The sequence below is a fragment of the Sorex fumeus genome, unplaced genomic scaffold, assembly GCF_029834395.1.
Source record: "Sorex fumeus unplaced genomic scaffold, SorFum_2.1 ptg000006l, whole genome shotgun sequence".
Lineage (NCBI taxonomy): Eukaryota > Metazoa > Chordata > Mammalia > Eulipotyphla > Soricidae > Sorex > Sorex fumeus.
In genome coordinates this window covers 5,430,397-5,451,629 of record NW_026606063.1, presented here as the reverse complement: position 1 = coordinate 5,451,629, position 21,233 = coordinate 5,430,397, and the positions used below count along the sequence as shown (strand labels likewise).

Sequence of the window (21,233 nt, the reverse complement as noted above, 5' to 3'; positions counted from 1 at the left end):
AAGGACCTAAAGGTCAATTAAGGTCAAATAGTTTGCCAAAGGGACCCCCAATTGAATACTTGCCAATCAGATACTTTCTCAGGATTTCTTCTTATGACTTCTACAAAATCTGCTCTGCTTTTAGAGCTCTTTGACTTCTACTGAAATGCAGTTATCTATGTCTGGTTTCTAGGTTTGGAAAAATCATGGGCTGAAGCAACCTAAGGGACAAAGGCCCAGGCTTTCTCTTGTTGTCTGCACCATCTCTGAGAACTTTGGGGAACTGAGCAGAGTTCATGAAGCCCAGGTAGCGCAACCAAGAAGAGAGACGCATTCTTGAGAAGTACAGATCTTTTATATAGCTGGAGCTTTTAGGTTAGATACAGACATTTAAAGCCAGAAAAGGAGTGAGAGACTGTTCCAGCTCATTTTATTAAAAACCCTCTCATTTTATGATAAAGTCTAGTACATTGCTAACTACCCATGTGACTTTAAATGGCAAAGTCACATGGCTAGTTAGCAATGTAGCTGGAGTGAAAACCCAGGCCCCCATGCCCAGCTTTCTTCTAGACTGCCTGAGACTGTTTTCTAGATGGAGATGACTCAGCCTTCAAATGAAGGTTTTAACATCGATTGCTTTTTTAAATTTTTATTAGTGAAACACCATGAGGTACAGTTGTAGACTTACAAATTTTTGTGCTTGGGTTTCAGTTACACAATGATCCAGTACCCATCCCTCCACCAGTGCCCATTCTCCATCATTTACATTTTTTTAGAATTTTTGTTAGTGAAACACCATGAGGTACAGTTGTAGATTTACAAATTTCTGTGCTTGGGTTTCCATTGTACAATGATCAAACACCCATCCCTCCACCAGGGCCCATTTTCCACCACCACGGGATGGGGGGATGGAGGTGGGAGGGATACTGGAAACATCGATTTTTTTTTAAGTGCATGAAGGTGGAAAGAGAAGAAATTTAGTACAATGAGGCTGGTTGGCTTAGGGTGACAGAGAAACTTACTTTACACTGCTTAACAAAATAGACTCCTATCAACTTGATTTGTTTCATTCTTTATTCTCTTCAAAGATGCAAAGGTGGCTGGAGGGTTGATTCTCCCCACTCCCCCAGTTGACTCATCCATGCCCTTGACAATCTGAATGTAGGCCAGGGGTGAGTGAGTTAGAGGGAAAGATATTCTAAGGAAGGTGAATAGATTGAGACTGTGGTGGCAGGTTCTGGAGAACTGCAGGAATCTTCTTTGAAGGACAAATACATGGAATTACTCAAGCTGTCTTGGCTGCTGAAGTAGAGCACAGCACTTCTTAAATCAACTTCAGATACTTGATTAATATAGGCATGAATTGGACCTCTATCTGCACGTTAGCCGCTCAAGTCTAACGGTTGGAATTTGCTTATTATCGTGTATGCAAATCATATTATTAATCATGATCCCCAATGCATGCAGTGTTCTTCCCAGGCTCATCCTGAGGGATCACAATGCCATCATCCACTCCTGATGGATGTTCCTCGCCTGGCAGATGCTCTGTGCAGGCGACACCCCAGGAAGGCACCAGTAGTTCCATCAGGAGCTGCCTCTTCAGACCCTCTGAGACCAGGGCTGGTGGTTTTCTGGCACTGCGGTGATGCACTAGGAAGGAACAACAGATAGATAGTTCACTCTGGGTGCTCCCCGAGCACCCTCTCACATGCAGGCCACCCCACCCAGGAGACGTGTTCCCAGGGCAGTACGGGGTTCTTGTCTATGTGGCCAGAGCTCAGGCAGGATCTGGGGATCACCACACAGTCATGGTCCTTCTCTTGGAGCCCTTGCAACCTTGCAAAGATTTGGAGAACCAGGAACTCTAGCACGCCTACGAAGGGGAGTCTAAGTTCCTGGTGTGTATATGTGTGTGTGTGGTAATGTCGCAAAGGGGCGACATTACCACACACACACATATAAATCCCTACTTCTGGGATGGACAGATAATACAGGGGTCAAGGTATATGCCTTGCACATGGCAGACCCCAGTTCAATCCCCTGCACTGCATGTGGTCCTCTGAATGATCCCTGAGCACCACCATGGCCCAAACACCAATAAAATAAAATAACATTCTTGCTTTGGATCCAGGGTCTGTGGGTGGAGGAGCAGGTAGTGCAGGAGATCATCTTCAGTCTGCAGAGTCAGCTGACCAAGCTCCCCCGAGTCAGGTGACAACCTCCTCTCAGAATGGGGTTTCGGTAACTGTCAGCAGGCAGGCAGTGCAGTGGGGCGTTTGGAACTGCACCACTTTGGATTCTCAACCCAAAGCTCACCTAGTGGGCAGCCCTAGAGTGGAGACCCGTTTGCTCCAGTCTCAGGGCAAGGGATCTGGATGACACATTCATTTGCCTCAAGGTTCTTGGGGGGTAGAAGGGTAAACCTCCCTATCCCTGAAACACTTTGGGTCTATGAGGACTCACTTGGCCATTAAATCCAAAAGGTCTCTCAAGTTCCTATCAACACCCAGGAGGAGTGTCAAGAGACCCAGCTTGGCCCAGAAAAGACCTGCTCTACCGGCTCAGCTGAGCTGTCTGTTGCAAAAGGCAGCTGTTTTGCTGTGTGTGTGAGAAGTGCCCAAGTTGTAAGGCTGATTAGAAGGGAGGTCCCAACAGGGACAGAGCTGTCTATCTGGGCAGGTTCTTATCTTGGCTGGGCTTGCCCACTCCGAGCACCACAAGAGTCTTCCAGGACCAGGACAGCCAGCTGAGACCCCCTGAGCTCCTGCTCACAGGCTCCCTAAGGCAATCACAGTTGTCACACTGCCCCCATCAGCTCTCTCCTGCTGCTCCCCTGACTCTTCCCTGTCCCCTCACACAGTTTCTTCTACAGAGCAGGGTCCCGGAATTCCAGCACAAGACACCCACAATTAGGCTCTGCTGGAGTTTCATTTATCAAATATTGAATTCAGCATATTCAGCAGCCCTCCGTGTTTGGGGGGGCATCCGAGTTCAGGCAGGCTCTACTCATTCTCCCGTCAGCTGGGAGAGTACCTACACGCAGAGCAAGAGGACCTGGGGACACTTCCCACAGGCTCCTAGGAAATCCACCCCCCACTGACTCCTGCAGCATCGAACCCTACACCCTGCTGTGCCCATGCCCCGGGCCCCACCCTTGGCCACCCAGAACAGAAGACAGAGACGCTACCAGGTTCGTGAACTTGTCCTTGCAGGCATTTCGAATTTTCTCTGGCGTGGCAGGGCTATCAAGCTGGAAAAGTTCACTGGTGTGACAGTCCATGTGCTGAGCTCGGGCCGCGCGGATAGCGTCCTTGATGGCGAAGAAGATGGAGGAGGCCAGGAAGAGGGGCGGCTCCCCAACAGCCTGGAGGAACAGCAGGGGATGGCATGAGGCGCGGGACACTCCGTTCAGCAAGAATCCAGTAAATGACCCAACCCCTGTAACTCGTTTTTTTTTTTTCCTTTTAAACTCAAGAAATAAATAAAAGGGCCAGAGCAATAGTTCAGCAGGAACGGTGCTGGCCTCGTGGCTGACCTGAGTTCAAGTCCCCTTGTGGTCACCCAAGTGCACCAGAGTGATCCCTGAATACAGAACCAGCGGTAAGCTCTGAGCACCACCAGCTGTCACAAAAAGAAAGAAAGAAATAAAGAAAGAAAGAAAGAAAGAAAGAAAGAAAGAAAGAAAGAAAGAAAGTGATTGTAGTTGTGGTAACATAGTTATAATAGTGTCAACATTTATCATTTTGATGTGCAAACCTACAGCACCCGCACCACCATCAAAATGCCAAAGATCCTGACCCATGTTTGATCCCTGGCATCCCATATAGTCCCCCGAGCACTGCCAAGAGTAACTGCACTGCCTGAGTGCACTGCCAGGAGGAATGCATAACCCCTGAGCATCACTGGGTGTGACCCAAAAAGGAAAAAAAATCCCAAGATTCTCTATCACTGTTTTATTTTTTAATTTTTTTAACTTTGGTTTTGTATACATTTGCATATATATGTATATATATATATATATTTGCAATAGTGCCAATAGTACTAGTTTATACTCACCAGAGAATCAGGATCTCTCCACCATTATCCCAAGTTCCCTTCTCCCTACGCCCTCTCAGCACCTCAGATCACAGTTCTATTGACTGAAAAGATATGGTTCTACTGGGTTCATATTATAGCATAAATCTATCTTATATTGCTGCTCCCTCTGTATGCCCCCTTATAGCATAAACACAGAGGGGGCAACTATGCTCTCACTCCCCTCCAAGAGGCACCCAACAGAGTCTGCAGAGATCAGACCCAATTTTTATTCTAAGAAGTTTGAAATAAGTTAGGTTTCATTTACTAAAATACCAAGCTCAGGGGCTGGGGAGATTACAGGGGGTAGGACACTTGCCTTGCACACAGCTAACAGATCCCTGACACCCCATATGGTTTCCCCAAACCCTGCCAGGAATGATCCCTGAGCACAGAGCCAGGAGCAAGCCCTGAGCACAGCTGGGTATGGCTCAGAAACCAAAATGAATGAATGAATGAATGAATTAGATACCAAACTCAGGCAAATATTTTTTTCTCAACCCCTCCTCTTAATTACCCTTTGTTTGGACATGTCAGGTATGCATTCACTTTTTAAGCTGATGATAGCAAGTGCTGTAACTTCAAAAGGTGTAGTTAGCTCGTGTCTGACCTCTCTGTTTCGGGGAAAGGGTTTCTATATTGTCATTTAACTTTTTGGGGTCTCATAGTGTAAGTTTTTTCTAGTCACGTCTTGCCTGTAGGAGGCTTGAAGGTTTATATTAAATAATATTAACAGTTATATTCAACTATGGGATTTGGGGGACAAAACCTTCTGACATGCGTTTAACCCGTTCTTCCCAGTTCTAAGCACAGAGGAACCTACTACTCCATTTTTCAACAGCCTCAACACCACACGGGACTGTCTGCTGAGACCTACACGGTGGAACACTTTCTAACTGAAGCTCGTTAGATCTTCCCCCACGTGCCCAGAGCATAGATCAGAAACCCATAGATTCAGGATCACAATGAGGCAGGATCCTGCCCAGAATCTACTGAACCCCACGTTCTTGGAGGTGCATCCCAACACCCGCATTTCCTATGAGCCCTGATTCCCAGGCATGCACGCCCTAAGCTCTGGTGGCAGAAGGGATGCCTTCTGCCTTCCAGAGGCTGCCCATCTTCAGTGATGCCAACTCTCAGGGACCAGGGGGCCATCTCTAGGATCAGGCAACCCTGGGGACCAAGAGATGGCCGGGATGTGATTAATCAGGGTAGAGTAAGGGGCACCTCTGAAAACACCCCAGGAGAGCAGGCTCGACCTCACGGGGGTTGGGAGGTGTCATCCTCAGTCCATTCACCGGTTCCTGCCTGGACAACCCCCTCCTCTCTTCCAGGGACACCCCTGCAGGCCCCCAATGCCACTGGTCAGTCCCCTCATCGTCACCCTGGCCTTCCTCGTGAAGAGTATGAACCCAGGGGTTCCCGGCGGGGGACACAGTACCTTGGATGCATAGATGGCCTTCTTGTTGGGGCAGTCCCGGAGCAGGGACACCCGGAACTCCGTAGGGATGCTGCCAAAGGCAGGGATCTTGTAGGTGCCGGGGCCGCGGGTGTGCAGGGACCCTTCCGGGGAGTAGTGCAGCTCCTCCAGGGTGAAGAGGCCAAGACCCTGGACAAATGCTCCCTCCACCTGAAGGACACAGAGATATCTTGGTTGCCCTGCCCTCCTTTCTCATGGAAAGCCACTGGAAATAGCCCCTTCTCCCCTTGCCCTCCAGAACAGAGACAGTGAAGCCACTGGGTGGGAAGTAAGTGTCAGATCTATCAGCCAAGCAGGAGGGCTGTGAGGTGGCCACATCTTAGCTGGGCAGTGGGAACTGCTCCTGCCATGATGTTTTGGGGTGACCCCATGTGAAGGAGAGAGACTGAGTGTCTGACGGTGCCTCAGGGTCCTTCCTGTGTGTCTGAGCGGGGCCAGGCACTTCTGAACAGCTCCACAAAGTAGGAGGATCAGCTTGAAGAGGGACTCCCAGCCTTTACCTCCCTGAGGCTACCTTTCAGAGGCAGGGTCCCCTCCCAAGGTGGTAAAGCTCACTCTTAGGGGAACTTCCCAGCTCTGTGGGTTCACATGCTCAGTCTCCCTGCTCAGAATTGAGGGAAAGCTCTCATCCAGGAGAGCCCCTGCACAGGTCACCTCTGTGCCTCGCGGCCAAACCCCACCCCACCCCCCCGCCCAGCCTGGAGCCTCCCCAAAAGTCTGTTCAATGACTCCCTTTTTGGCCAGATGCTACCCCACTCCCAACTTCACAAAATCTCCCTCTTTTCTCCTCCTCGCTGGGCCGAACACACTCCTATTTCCATTTGACTCTCCCTTCACTCTTGCTGTGTCTTTTGCCCCCTACCCCAGGGAACATTTACTCCAAAAGTGCAGTAGCTGCCCCCCTAAGTGGGAAAGGAACTATGGGACGAAGTGTCTGACCTGCGGCCCCACTGCTGGACAGTGATCCAGACTTAGTCGTCTTTCACTCTGTGTGCCTTCCCACCCTGGGTGCACACATGCCTCACATGTTTGTGCCTATGTGAACAGATGCATGCACATGTGCCATGCAGATGTGTGTGGTTGTGCCTATGTGTGTTTCTGTTCATGTGTGCATCTCTGTGCGCTTGTGCGACCATGGGCACACATGTTGTACACATGTGCCAGTGTGGGGTGGAATGTGTGCGCATGTACGTATGTGTGGGCACCTTCACAAGTGCAGCCCTGATGTCGCCTGTTCATCACCTTATTCTGGGAGGTCTGAGTGCCCTTTACAAGTCAGTTTGCAAACCCTTGTCTTCTGCCTGGAGAGGCAGATGGACTCTCACTCACCAAAATCCCACTCTGAGGAAGGCATGTCTGATACCAGACCCCATTGAAAAGCCACACCGAATCTGACTGGTGACCCTAGGGGGTCCCGGGGCAGCTGTGTTGGAGTTATCCATCACCGTCTTGAGCCCCTGTGAGTCTTACCTGCCCAATGTCGATGGCAGGGTTCAGGCTGGAGCCGACGTCCATCACGATGTCTGTGCGCAGGTTCTAAGGGGTCAGAGGCATAAGCATCTTTGAGAAGGTGCGATGGCAGCTGGATCTTGGGGCCTGATACTACCTAGGGCCCGATCAGAAAGGGCGTGCTCTGCTGTCCCCCCACCACCACCACCACGGTCACTGCTAAGGTTTGCATTCTAAATGTCTGGAGCCAAAGGACAGAGAGAGCAAGAGTGATTGTGCCTGCCACAGAGGCAAGAGGTGGGAAGGGGTGGGAGTGGGGGAAGGATACTGAGAACATTGGGGGTGGGGAATGGGCACTGGTGGAGGGATGGGTACTTAAATATTGTTTGACTGAAACATAATTGTGAAAGTCTGTAAGTTTGTAATTGTATCTCATGATGATTCATTAAAATGCGCTGTCCTCCCGTTGTTCATCAATTTGCTGGATCAGGCACCAGTAACATCTCACAACAAATTGTGAGACTTATTGTTACTGTTTTTGGCATATTGAATACGTCACGGGTAGCTTGCCAGGCTTTGCCATGCAGGTGAAATACTCTGGGTAGCTTGCCAGGCTCTCCGAGAGGGGCGGAGGAATTGAACCCAGGTCAGCCACGTGCAAGGCAAACACCCTACCTGCTGTGTTATCACTCCAGTATTTGTCTTCATTTCTGGGTACACCAACACCCTCCCTTCTCATATTGGAACTTCCAAGTATTTCAGATTCAACTTGCAGAGTTTCTTTTTCACTTGGCTCTTCTCATAATAATAAATAAATAAACATCAGGAGCTGGGGCCAGAGATACTACAGACGGGAGGGCATTTGTCTTGCACGTGCCTATGAACTCATGATGGAACTTACAATTTTTTTAATGACTGGAGAAAAATCAGGGGAGGAATATGTGGTGATGTGAAAATGATATGAAATTGACTTGCAGCTGACATCAACCTCATGCTCAGTTTCTGTGCTCTGTGGTTTTACCCCCACTAAGAGGAATGACTTGAGTCATGGAGTTAGAGTCTCTGTGGTCCAGAAAGCTTGAAGAGTGTTTCTCTACTCTTGTTAGGAAGCTGGCAGAGACCTAATATAAAATACTATTTTTTTCTTTTTTAATTGAGTCACCATGAGATACACAGTTAAAGCTTTTCGTGATCAGGTTTCAGTCATATAATGATCCAACACCCATCCCTCCACCGGTGTCCATTTCCCACCACCAATGTCCCCAGTTTCCCTCCCATCACACCCCCTCCCCCAGCAGGCACTTTCCTGATCTCTCTCTCTCTCTCTCTCTCTCTCTCTCTCTCTCTCTCTCTCTCTCTCTCTCCCTTCTTCCCTCTTGGTTATCATGTTTTTTCCTTTACCTCCTTTCCGCACGCAGTTCCTAGCCAGAGTGATCATTTCCAACTATCTTTGTCATAATGGTCCCTTCTCTATCCCACTGCCTTCTCCCCCAGCACTTGAGGCAGGCTTCCAACCATGAACTAATCCTCCTGGCCCTTGTTTACACTGTCCTTGGGTATTAAGTCTTATTTTATGTTTTCTTTTTATATTCCACAAATAAGTGCAGTCATTCCATATCTGTCCTTCTTCTGACTCATTTCACTCACCGTGATTCTATGTTCATCCATTTATAAGTGAATTTCATGACTTTACTTTTCCTAACTGCTGCATAGTTTTTCCACCGTGTAGATGCACCATAGTTCAAGACACTATTTTCCCCATCAGAAGTTCTGTGTCAACCAGCTATTGGTATTTCAATATAGCTGTTTCTCTTCTCTTTTTCCCCCTAAAAGGTAAGTTGTGCAAGTGTCTTACCTTATGATCCCCTGTCAGACAGTCAATCTCTACTTCAGAGCAAGCCACCCCATAGCTGAAGTAGTGGAAAGGATTTCCAGAGTTGGTCTCAAAGCTGTAGCCCAGGTTGGGTGTTCTGGGGAAAAAAGAGAAAATATTATGCTACTATTATGATGAACATATAAAAACTTCCTTCGGGCCCCTCATAAGAGGTTTTTCCTCCAAAATTTTAAAACACTAAAGATTTCGTTGTTCGGTGTCTTAACCTCTGTTGTATCTCTCCAGCTCTTTGGTCTCTGGCTTCATCTGCCTTTGAATTCTCCCTGACAGAACCCCAGTTTTATCAATGCCAAAAACCACAGAGAACCTTCTGAGAAAATTTGTACTCATTTGTGATTGTGTAATTCAAATACCCTGCATAGCCTAAGGGACATTGGCAACTCATAGTTTTTGGTCCCAACAAATACAGTTTCACAGCTTCATAAAATCACACAAAACTTTTTAAAGCAAATTGAGCCATTTTCCACCTCTACCAATCTGCAGAAGAAAGGATTCTGGCTTCATTTCCTATTCCCATAGTTAAAGATTCCTGTAGATAATCAACCATCGCCTTATGGCTTATAAATCAGATGAATGGGACCCCCAACTCTCCCTACTGCTACTGGATTTTCAAATTAAAGAAAAGTCAGCACTATTTTGTAAATCTCACTATAAATTCTGTTCAATGATAAGACCAAGAGCTCTAAGTCCTTTGGATGAAAAGACTCTAGTAATGCAAAGTAACACAGCAGGGTAACTAAGATATAAGGACCTCATGCTGGAGCGATAGCACAGCGGTAGGGCGTTCGCCTTACAAGCGGCCATGTTGGCCGACCCGAGTTCGATTCCTCCGCCCCTGTCAGAGAGCCCGGCAAGCTACCGAGAGTATTCGATATGCCAAACACAGTAACAACAAAGTCTCCAATGGAGACGTTACTGGGTCCACTCGAGCAAATCGACGATCAACGGGAGGGCCTTTACTTTACCTTTTATATCAATATGAATGGCTGATAATTTTCTTTTTCTCTTATAATTAGGAAAGCCTATTCAGAGAGAACCCTTAATTTTCTCAAGTGAAAATAAACTTTAAGACCAGAACCAGAAGGTAAGACTTTAGATATGGCAGCTTTTGCTTCTGTTCCTCGGAACAGAAGGAGTAGAGCTAGTGGAGCATCCCATGGTCCTTAGAACTCGTGGAGCAATTCTATGTTTTCTCAAGTATCTTCTAAATGAAATGAGTGGCAGTCCATTAGAAGAGATAACATTAAGTGTATGGGTGGAACTGTTCCGTCCTGACCTCAGACTGGCAGAATTCAGAGTGGGACACTGGAAGATTAGAGTACCACAGAATACAAGGTAAATGAGGTTGGCAACACACTCACTTGTAAAACCCAGTAGCAGACAAGCTCACAGTATTCTGGTAGGCATCTAAGACCTAGGAAAAGAGACCGTCATAAGCGAGGGGTAAGTGTGATACCTGGAAACTCTGTGACATGACGTTTTCATGAGCTCATTCTCCCCCTCACTGGGAATCTATTCAACTTTTAAGTAATGACCTACTCCCGCCCTTTTTCTTCCCTCTTCACCCCTACACCAGGGGAACATTAACCCAGAACTCATCTAAGTGAGTGGGTATTAGAGACTCCATTGTATTCCTCACATGTACATTTCCTCTAACCCTTTGATCATTTCCCTATCTCTCGATCCCAAGAGACTTTCTTGGCTCTGAGCTACTGATGTTGAACCAGGTTCAGTTCGGGATTGGGATGGGGGAAAGAGAAAACAGCAAACCTCTGAGGACACTACTGAGGTTCACCATGCCCAAGGATTCCTCCCTCCCTTGGAGAAAAGCCAATAACAGGCTCTCTGGGAGGACTTTTGCCAGGTGATGGTGCAGGCCCTGGAAGATGGCCTGGCCAGGTCACAAGAAACAGAGCATCCTCCTCCAAGGAACCTTTAACCACTGATGCAGCCTGAACACTCAAGACAGAACTCCTCTTTCTTAGCCTGCAACCATGCATTTCTTCTAAGCTATTATCCCAATCAGCCATATATAAATCTCTATCCCTGAACTGAAAGTAAGGTTGAGGGAGGGGTGGGTTTGGGTGGACATGAGTCCAACATCTTCTCACATTGCTATGCCCTGAATAAATTTTTTTCTCATATCAATTCTTGTCTCTTGAATATTGACGTTCAAGCAAAGAGAACCCAAACTTGGATTTGGCAACACACAAATAACTGGGCTGGTGCATGTCAGGAAGACTTGTTGCTACTTAAATCACACAATGACATGAGTTTGTGATGACTATCCCATCCTCACTGTCTCCCAGAGAGAACCTCAAGGTGGCTCAATTCCAGTACTGGATGAGAAAAGGGACCCATCGGATAGCACTCTAAGAGAAAGAAGTGAAGAATGCTTCATCAGATTTAGTGGAATGTTAAAGGCAGGCCTGCGTGAAACACAATTTCACAGTGAGACCTATCCAACCATCACTCCCACTCCTTCTCCTCAGGCTCAGAGAAGCCCAATCCCCAGTTCCCATAGATCTGTCAAAGGCCATTTCCTCCAGAGACTCTCCTCAATTCTGAAGTACATCAATGAAGTTTGAGTATCTACCCTGGGGAGTATGTATTTACGCTGAGGATTTCTCTTTGTTGGTGTGACTAGTATGTGAGCTCGAGTTCCTACTCAGGGCTGAATGGAGGCCACATTCTGATTCTCCCTCCTTCAACAAAGGGATGTGTATGTGATCAGACTTACCCAGTCTTTCCAGGAGCCTTTGGGGTTCTTTTTCTTGAAGGGTTCCAGCCTCTGGAGAATGGTCTGACATGCTGCCTGCAAGCATACACAAACGCTTCAGCCCTCTGTATCCCCAACCCAAAGTATCACAGGGCTTCCACCAGGCTGCTGGGTACTGCTCTGCTCAGCAAGCCAATCTGCTCATAAAGCCGTTAAAACAGCCTTGACTTCTCTCAGTGATGGCCCAACTCATAGGCAAAGGCCCCAGACCCACCAAAGAGCACCATTAGCCTTTGATTAGAACTAGTTCCTGATGCCACACACCTGTAGACAGAATGAAATGTTTGATGGGCTTCCATAGAGGCATCCTCTACCCTCAGAGCCTATGGTTTGAGGGTACCCCTCCGGTCTCTTCCCTGAACCACTCTCCTCATTCCCTCTATTACCTCCCCTTCTTATGAGCTTTGATGAAAGTGATTTGGGCTCAGGGTTGCCTCTTAGCTTGGTCTTTGGAAGAACATAATTCCCCAAAACACCGAGTGAAAAACAAGGCCACATTTCAGGAGCAGGTAACTAGCCCTTTCAGCCTCCGACCCCAGGGATTCTCCTGGCTACCCCAAGACTCCTTACATAGACAGCTTGTCCATTGATATCGGTGCTGACGGAGGCCGCGGTGGGAGACGTGTTAGGCACTGTGTTCGTGCTGGTCTCGCTGATGTAGATCAGAGAGGTGGGTATTTTCAGAGCTTTGCTGGCCACCTGTGCAAAGAGACAACATCATCTTCCAAGGAAAGGATTCTCCTGGGACTTGGTTGCCTTCTCCCCAGGAAAAAGTCATGGTCACAGTTCCAAGCACAAAAATAAGCATGCAAACTGTAAACCTTGAAGGCTGACAAGTCCTCACATCTGGGTGAATATGAAACAATGCTTTATAGAGTAATTTAGTTGGATTTTAAAAATTAATAATTTTAATAGTGACTAAAAGCACCTATAAAAGTCAACCTTGGCATTTAGCTGGAGAATATGAAAACAACAATGTGAACATGAACTCAACCTCAATGCCACCAGTGATGGAGTGTGTATAGAGAAGCAACGTGCATATCTTCCATATAATATTATACAGAATATTATATATTTTTTGCTAAAAGGTGGGACCCTGCCTCAGGTTGCAGCATGGATAACACTACAGGTGATTTTAAACAGTGAAGCAAGGAAGAAAGTGAACTACCAAATGAGTTCACTGCTATGTAGGCTATAAATGACCAAAACAAAGTAGAGCAACAATGATTTTTAGACTTTTAGACTGTGGAAACTGTGGTAGTTCCCAGAGAGAAAAGGGACAGGGAGTGACAAGGATGTAGGAAGGGGGAGGACATTAGAGACTTCTAGAGACCTGGTGTCAGCATCTCCTCGTGGAAAATAAGCTCCTTGTACCATATGGCATGCCTACCTCACAACATCTCTGAGCCTGCCCATCTCCACCTTAAGGGTCAACTGGTCAATCCTACACTGATGAGTACACCAAGACCAGGAGAAATGATGTGTCCAAAGCCACAATAACAAACAGCAGAGCCAGATCCCAAGTTTCAGCCTGCTTCACCTTCTAGCATATTCCACTGCCCTGTCTCACAGGACTTCCCTCACACAGGCTCCATGAGGTAGGAGGACATTCAGCCTCTAGTCAACTCACTTGGACCATCTTGGTGTGCAGGCCTTGGCCCATCTCCGTGCCCCCGTGTGTCAGCAACACAGAACCATCCGTGTACACATGCACCAGGGCTCCAGCCTGTGGGAAAGGGGAACAGACATAAAACAGGGTGGGTCTAGGGCAGCTCAATGTTGTGATTTAATGAGACATCCCTTGGCAGCAAATTTTTCTTTGACTGTTTCTCCCTGTTCCCCCAGAATGAGCGGAAAGTCAAATAGCTTTGTCCACCCATAGGTGAAGGGACAGGTCAGCAAGCACTAGAAGACCCCAGTCCTCCAAGTTTTCTGTTGCTCGTCCTGTCCATAACACACTGGACCAATGGGGATGTGCAGATTCAGCTTATATTTCACAACAAAGAGCTGCTCTTGTCAGCTCTGACCTGTGATAGGTCACAGGACCTGACTCCTCCAGGACCACCAACAGGGGAAAGTCTCTCCCAGAGAGAAGCACAACATCCTAAAAGGCAATTACCTGATTCAGGAACGAAAGGGTGAAGCTTATCCCAAACTTGGTCGGAATTATACATAACCCTCTCTTTTTCCAACAGTTCTCCCTAGAGAGATAAAAGAGTCATCTCAACATTATTTAGGTCCCAGGAGGCATTTGTCCGGCCAACAGCTTTGTAAATTCAGAGAGTGGCACGAAGTTGTCTGGCATCCTTGTCTTCAACAGTAGCTCCACACACACCCCCACCTCCACCCAATTGTTCAACAAAAGCTCTTGAGTGCAGGATCCACACGGAGGTTGAGGTGAAGGTGTGGGATTGGAGGTCCCAACCTGAAATCTGTGCTTTCCTGATTGGGTGAGAGTACTCTGGTAGAGCTAGGAAGGCTCCAAAGGGATGATAGCTTACCAGAAGCCCCTCATTGCTTCCTATTTCATCTGGGTAACTCAATAAGGACGTCAACACCACTTTACAGATTATAAAACTGAGGTCCCACTACATTGGGAGATGGTGGCCCACCCAGAATCCTCATTCCATTCCTAGCTGCACAATGTGAGTTCCATGGGAAAGTAATACTCTGAGAGCCCCAGAAAGTGTCAGAAGATAATGTCCTCCCCTCCAGCCTTACTTGTTAAACTTGTCCACCTCGCTGCGCCGAGCCTGGTACTGAGAACTGGCCAAACACTCCTCCCAGCACCTGGGCAAGGTGAACCCTTCCAGCTTCTGGTTGAAGTGGGTCAAGTCTCCTTCTTGATACATGTTCTTCCTTCGCACCTTCCCAAGGACACAAAAACTGAGGACTTGCCAAGGGCATAAAATTTGGGGGTGGGGTCGGTGGGTGCAGAGAACCCAATTTCAGTTCAGCTTGCAGTCCCTCAAAAGCACCCGCCTGCCTATCTTCTATGCCCCAGGGGACACCAGGAAGGGAAGGCCCTGTCCTCTGAAAAGTGGCTAAGAACTGCTGACTTGTGCCACCAAATTCCCTACTCACTTCCTCAGCAGGCAGCCCGCAGGTCACCGCGACATCACTCATCCAATACTCAGCAATGAGCATTCCCTGAGGACCCCCAAAACCCCGGAACGCAGTGTTGGAGGGCAGGTTGGTCTTGCACAGTCTTCCGGTGCCCCGGATGTTGGGTATTTTATAGCAGTTGTCCATGTGGAATAGGGCACGTTCCATGATCTAAAGCAGAGAAGGTTGGAGGGAGCAAGTAACACATTTGTTTCAAAGGGGTCCCCAGGCCTCCCACCCGGGCCTCCCAGGCCCCATGATGTCCTCCTGCCATTCTCTGGGTCCTCTGCTCACTTGGAATTTGTGAGAAAGTTCAGACTGGAAGCATGATTGCTCAACTTATATTTTTTAAAAGCAGTAAATTACACACGCCAACAGAATTCAAGCACCACAGAAATGTGTGATGTGTAAGACAAATCTGCGTCCCCTTAATCACTTAATCATCTGAAGTCTGCTTAGTTGTGCATGCTTTCAGATTATTCTATGCCGCCTATCATATACTCATGACATACATGCACACGCACACACACACACACACACACACACACACACAGAGTTGCTATGCACCATGCTTAGACAATCTTCGATCATTCCACACACTCTTGAGAAAGGATCATCTCTACTCAGAGGGTTACTGCAATAATGGTCTCAGTGCTAGAAATTAACTTCGGACAGCAGGGGATGGTGAGGCATGATGCATGCCTGCAAGTGCACACAATGGGGGTGGGGTCTGCCCTTAGCCTCCAGTTCCCGGGGCAAGCAGGGGCGCTCCCACTTACACTCTGAGAGAGGTCCAAGGTGTTTCCTGCATTGCTGAAGTGCTCCACCTCCAGAGCCACAATCTTCCCTGTCTTCATGAAGCCAACCTGACAGAAACACGGGCACTTCTCACCAACCCCTCCCTCTGGTTCTCTCTCCCCTCTCCCCTGGGTCAGCTGCAGCCCACCTTGCCAGGCACCAAAGACAGGGAGCCGAGGAGATCCCAGACTGCGCAGTTAAGCCAAGAGATGCTCATCTCTCCCCAAAGACACCGAAACTCCCAACCCTGGACACCCTCTCCTCATCCTTCTCCCGGTGCCTGGTTCTAGAGGGAGGAAGGAGCTGAAAACACAGTGGAGGAAGAAGAAAGACAGGAGTAGGGTGCAGGAACAGAAAGCAGGAGTTACTGGGGACACCCTGCAACTTCAGGCTGGCAGACTATAGGTCCCACTCTGTTGGAGCTGAATGAGCTCCTCTTCCCCACTTTCTTTCTGTGACCGGAAACCTCTTGTGACTAGAAGCCCACTAGTCATGTCCTCAGTGAGGAAACCAGCACCCGAAATGATCAAGGTACTTTCTCTGATCCACAAGATGTGAAAATAGTCATCAAAAAGAACAAGAACAACCAGTGCTGGTGCGGATGCAGGGAGAAAGAGACCCGCATTCGTTGTTGATGGGAATTGCCAAATGGTCCAGCCTTTTTGGAAAACAATATGGGAAGTCCTCAAAAAACTAGAAAGTGGGCCACCATATGATCCAGTAATAATATTTCTGGGAATATATCCTGGGGATGCTAAAAAACACATTAGAAATGACATCTGCACTTGTATGTTCATTGCAACACTGTTCGTAATAGCCAGAATCTGGAAATGACCCGAGTGCCCAAGAACACATGACTGGTTAAAGAAACGGTGGTACATCTATACTTTGGAATACTGTGCAGCTGTTAGAAAAACATGAAGTCATGAAATTTGCTTATAAGTGAATGGACATGGAGAATATCATGCTAAGTGAAATGAGTCAGAAAGAGAGGGACAGACATAGAATGACTACCCTCATTTGTGGAATATAAAATAACATGGGACTAGCACTCAAGGACAGTAGAGACATGAGCAAGGAATATTAGAAGCCTGCCTCATGTGTTGGGGGAGAAGGCAGTTGGGATATAGGAGGGACCACTAAGTTAATGACGGTTGGAGGGACCACTCAGGATGGGAGATGTGTGCTGAAAGTAGATGACCTCTTGGTATCTGTATTGCAAATTATAATGCCCTAAAGTAGAGAGAGAGTAAGAACAAAAGTGCCTATCATAGTAGCAAGAGCGATCTGGGGACATTGGTGATGGAAAATGTACACTGGTGAAGGGATAGGTATTCGATCATTATATGACTGAAACTCAATCATGAAAGCTTTGTAACTGTATCTCATGGTGATTCAATTTAAAAAAAAAAAGATATGGGAATAGGATAAATCCTCCCTATGCTTCAGTTCTGAAAGGGAGAGAGAGACAGAGTCCCTTGGCAGAGTTAAATCAGAGAACAGCCATAAAATGTTACAGGGGAGATGTACAAAGGAAGCTCCCAGGGAAGTGCTGCCAGCTGATGGAGCCTCATGGGGGTCATGAGTTCTGCTGGTGTGTACAGGGTCTGGTCATCCAAACACCTCCAGAAAAGGACAATGCCACAGAGGGTTTGGGGCAGCGCCCATCCACCATACATTGGAGCAGGGGCATATCCCTCCAACCCTTGCCCCTGAGAGTCTGCAGAGCCGGATGTCTCATTGGAAATGCATGAGCCGTTATTCAGAGAATGACAGGGGCCAATGAGCACAGGAACACTGGGCCACCTGCAGAGAGCCCAGCCCCAGGTCTGCTAATAAATCACACTTCTGAGTCTCACTGGACAGAGACCTTTTACAGGACCTCTGCCGAATCAGACCATTGTGAAGACCGCGTCATGGCTCCCTCGGAAGGGGACCTGCTGGCACTCCCCTGACCCACTGCCAACACCCCTCTATGATGCCATTTGCTGTTCTGAATTCTCTGCTTCTCATTTTATCCTTGAGCATCTGCAGGTAGCTGTGGAAAAGTCAGAACAGACCGGGATCTTGGCTCTCTGGCCCTGGGTTTCCAGTAAGATGGCCTTGCCAACCCAAGCACAGCCCCCCCCCAACATCTAGAACCTTGTATTTAGCCAGGAAGGGATGTCTGCCACCAGTTATCAGCATGTCTTCATCCCGGTCCAGCATGCAACGCACTGGGCGGCCAGTCCTGAGGGAGGCACCAGACAGTTAGAAACATGGAATGCTGGGCATCGGCCCAGCCCTCCAAAACCTAGATCGCCTTCCTGGCAGAGACAGCCTTCTTCAGCAGCCCAGAGACCACAGGGAGAACTCACACGTGTGCAGCCAGGGCCACGGCTGTGGACACCACGGTGCTCCTGGTCTCTTTTCCTCCAAAACCTCCTCCCATTCTCTTCACGCGGACCACAATCCGGTTTTCTGGGACATTCAACATTTTTGCAACAAAAGCCTGGAAGCAAGAGAAAGCTGCACTGAATATATCCTGCCAGCTTCTGTCAGGCCCCAGAGCCTGCCCCGATACTGACCTGGGTCTTCGTGGTATTCTGAGTGGACACAAAGAGCTCCATCTCCCCCTCCTCTCCTTTGGGCACAGCAATAGTGCAGTGTGTCTCCAGATAGAAGTGCTCCTGTCCCCCAATGTACAGTTCACCTGCGGGAATAATAAGCCCCCCAACACAGTGAGCCTATGTGCACAGAGGGTAATTCTGCTGATGGAGGGAGGGCACTCCCTAAGCACTCCTGGGCAAGAACCAACCACTTCCTGTAAACTCCAGGTTCTCAAAAGGAGTGGGTTGACTCTCAGTCTTACCCATTTGAAAGTGAACATCCCCAACCCTAACACAGAAGCCAGAGCAACTGAGTCATGCTCTCTTCCTGCAGCAGCTGGGGCAGATCAGACTTTGCGATTCTTGTTGTAAAAGGTTGGATGAAGTAAAGAAGAAATGAGCAGTTGTGATTAGAAAGTTAAAATTAAGGCCTTCCCAAGCACTGCCCAGTGTAGCTCTACTGGTCCCAAAGCACTGCTATACCTGAGTACCACCAGAACTGTCCTTCTCCCATGAACAATAATCATAATATAACTATAATAATAATAATAATGATAATAATGAGGGTCTTTCGGAAATGAATCCCTAGACCCCGTTGGAGGGTTGGGTTGGAACCCTGCCTTGGGGGAAGAGCCAGGACCCAGGGTCATGAAAAGTCTGGGGTGGAAGAAGGCACAGCAGTACCCTCAAACTCACCCCTAGAATCACAGGTTACTTCCAGCTTAGAGACACGGGTACAAAGACTTAAAAGTCTGCAGCTCATTAATCAGGATCTTTCATTAGGAACATACTTTCCTGCTTCGAGACTCTTCCATTTTACTCCTAGGCAGGGTGCCCACCCCTCCCCCCACACACACACACACATCTCCATGCAGCACAGTGCAGCTGTACCTGAAACCACGTTGTCTGCCTCAGAGAAGCCCTTCTTGAGGTCACCCTTCTCAATCTTCAGCTCAGGTCCATAAAAGGAATTGTTTTTTATGGCTTCCTAGGATCAAAAAGAACTTTCAGTGACTTGACTCTCAGATAGAAGAAGAGGGTTTCTGTCTGATGAGGGCAAGGAAATACTTGGGAAGAGAAGTGTCTCTCCCTTCTCACAAATGCATCTCTAACACCTACAGATTCCAAGAAGCTCATGGGGTACTAGTCCTCCTCTGCCTCGGATATCGGTGGACAAGCCTGATCTTGAAAAAAATCATGACTTCCTTACAGAACCAGTAGATGCTGAGGAAGGTGGAATTCAGACTTAAAGCAAGAGCTTAGACCAGATCTAGGATCAGACGGGGAAGTTTTCCCAGGACTACACAACCCAGTACCATCTCTGAGTGGGTATAGGGAATTCTAACAAAGATGCCACTGTGTGTTCAGGCTTCTCCACAGAAGTTCATACTCAATTACCTCCATGGTGATAATGGCTGGAAGATCTTCATAGGTGATTTTCACTGCTAGGGCAGCTCTTTGTGCATGTTCCGGGGTGTCAGCAACCACAGCACCAATGATGTGCCCAATGCAAGTCACCTACAGGAATAGCCAGACTGTCAAAGAATGCCACAGGCACCTGGGCCCTGTTAGAGAAGGCAAAGGAAATCTCTGACCCACCACTTCCTATCAAGGCACATTTTAGGAATGTCCTGGAGGCTTTTTTTCTCTCTCTCCTACTATCCTGGGAATAGGACTCGAAGATCACTCATTTCAGAGGGCAAACTCACTTTATCTCAAGGTTCAGTTACTAGAAGGCTGTTGAGATGCTCCCAGGATGGAGTGTGGTGACTGATTAGTGATGTCTGCATAAGCAACAGAATTGGAGATAGGGCCCAATGAAGCATCCTGGTAACTTGGGTCTTCTCCAACATCCTTATTTTTCTTTTTCATTTTTTTTTTGTTTTTGGCTTTTGATGGTCGCACCTGGAGATGTTCAGGGGTTTCTCCTGACTCTGCACTCAGGAATTACTCCTGGCAGTGCTTGGGGAAGCATAGTGGATGCCAGGGATCGAACCTGGGTCAGCAAGGCCCTCCCTGCTGTACGATCACTACTGCTACACTCTTATTTTTCATAGGAAGAGATGGAGACCCAGACTCCAAGATCACAAGCAGCTAGTGACTACGCCATGAATTTTCATCTTTTCTACCATCCCCACTGTCAATCTTCTCTTTACGGATTATATTAAAACTTTTCAAAGATAGAAATTTGTCTTATGTTTTGTCTAGATGCTCAGAGTGGTACTTCCTAAATGCTGGTGTTTAGACTTGATGAACCATCAGGTCAGGATTTAGGGATGGACTTGTAGAAATAAGACTGTTATTTTAATTTAATAACACAATTTCTTAAAAACCCTAATGGAGGGCTGAGAGATAGTACAGTAGATAGGGCTCTTGCCTTGCATGTGGCTCACTTAATTTTAATCCCAGGCTCTACAAATGGCTCACAAATAGTGATCTATGAGCATAGAGGAAGTTGTAAGCCCTGAGCACAGCAGGATGTGGTCCAAAATCAAACTAACATAAAAGCAGTAGATCTTCTTTAGGAATCGTATTTTACCCAAACAAAGAAGGATCAATATATTTCTTAGCCAAAATAAATTGTCCAACTTCTCACTTTGAAATATGAGTTTTCTCTGATAATGATCTCTAGAGGACACAATTAATTTATTGGCTTAACTGATTGGTGCAGTTTCTGTTGAATCTGACTGATTCACACTAATGACAGGGCTAGCCATGCTCCTGAGGGCTCTTGAAGTTTATTAAGTAATTTGTCCTTCTATATTCTCTATTCTCTTAGAGTTCCTGCATTCAGAGTTAACACTTTTTGTTCTCTCCTTTGCTTTCACATCAATAAGATGAAATTACTCTTCAGCAATATCTACTCATCTTTAATTTGCAACACTTGAACATTTTTGAATAATAAATTGATTGATAATTGTCTCATAAATATATAGAATTTTTCAGAAAATGTCCTGAAATTTTGGAAAAGTTTTTTCCATAGATATAGTTGAAGTCAACAGATGGGCTTTCCTAAAAGTAAACTACCAATATATATTGTGCATTTTTTATGGTTTAATGCATTCTTATTTCTTTAAATCAAGAAGC

The 21,233-nt window shown here is 47.2% G+C and overlaps 1 protein-coding gene across 1 annotated transcript in view; it reads right to left on the bottom strand.

Moving 5' to 3' along the window:
- Window positions 1-533: 533 nt before the first annotated feature.
- XDH (xanthine dehydrogenase) overlaps window positions 534-21,233 on the bottom strand; it is a 61,344-nt gene continuing 40,644 nt past the window's right edge. The window contains exons 19-36 of the mRNA XM_056124285.1: window positions 19,545-19,664; window positions 19,038-19,134; window positions 18,126-18,250; window positions 17,916-18,049; window positions 17,701-17,788; window positions 15,540-15,626; window positions 14,740-14,931; window positions 14,377-14,522; window positions 13,775-13,856; window positions 13,286-13,381; window positions 12,226-12,354; window positions 11,617-11,691; window positions 10,238-10,290; window positions 8,838-8,952; window positions 7,004-7,069; window positions 5,495-5,683; window positions 3,167-3,343; window positions 534-1,629 (exon numbers count right to left, since the gene is read on the bottom strand). Of these exons, the coding sequence (XP_055980260.1) occupies window positions 1,579-1,629; window positions 3,167-3,343; window positions 5,495-5,683; window positions 7,004-7,069; window positions 8,838-8,952; window positions 10,238-10,290; window positions 11,617-11,691; window positions 12,226-12,354; window positions 13,286-13,381; window positions 13,775-13,856; window positions 14,377-14,522; window positions 14,740-14,931; window positions 15,540-15,626; window positions 17,701-17,788; window positions 17,916-18,049; window positions 18,126-18,250; window positions 19,038-19,134; window positions 19,545-19,664 (2,022 nt within the window). The 3' untranslated portion in view covers window positions 534-1,578. The remainder of the gene's footprint in view (window positions 1,630-3,166; window positions 3,344-5,494; window positions 5,684-7,003; window positions 7,070-8,837; window positions 8,953-10,237; window positions 10,291-11,616; window positions 11,692-12,225; window positions 12,355-13,285; window positions 13,382-13,774; window positions 13,857-14,376; window positions 14,523-14,739; window positions 14,932-15,539; window positions 15,627-17,700; window positions 17,789-17,915; window positions 18,050-18,125; window positions 18,251-19,037; window positions 19,135-19,544; window positions 19,665-21,233) is intronic.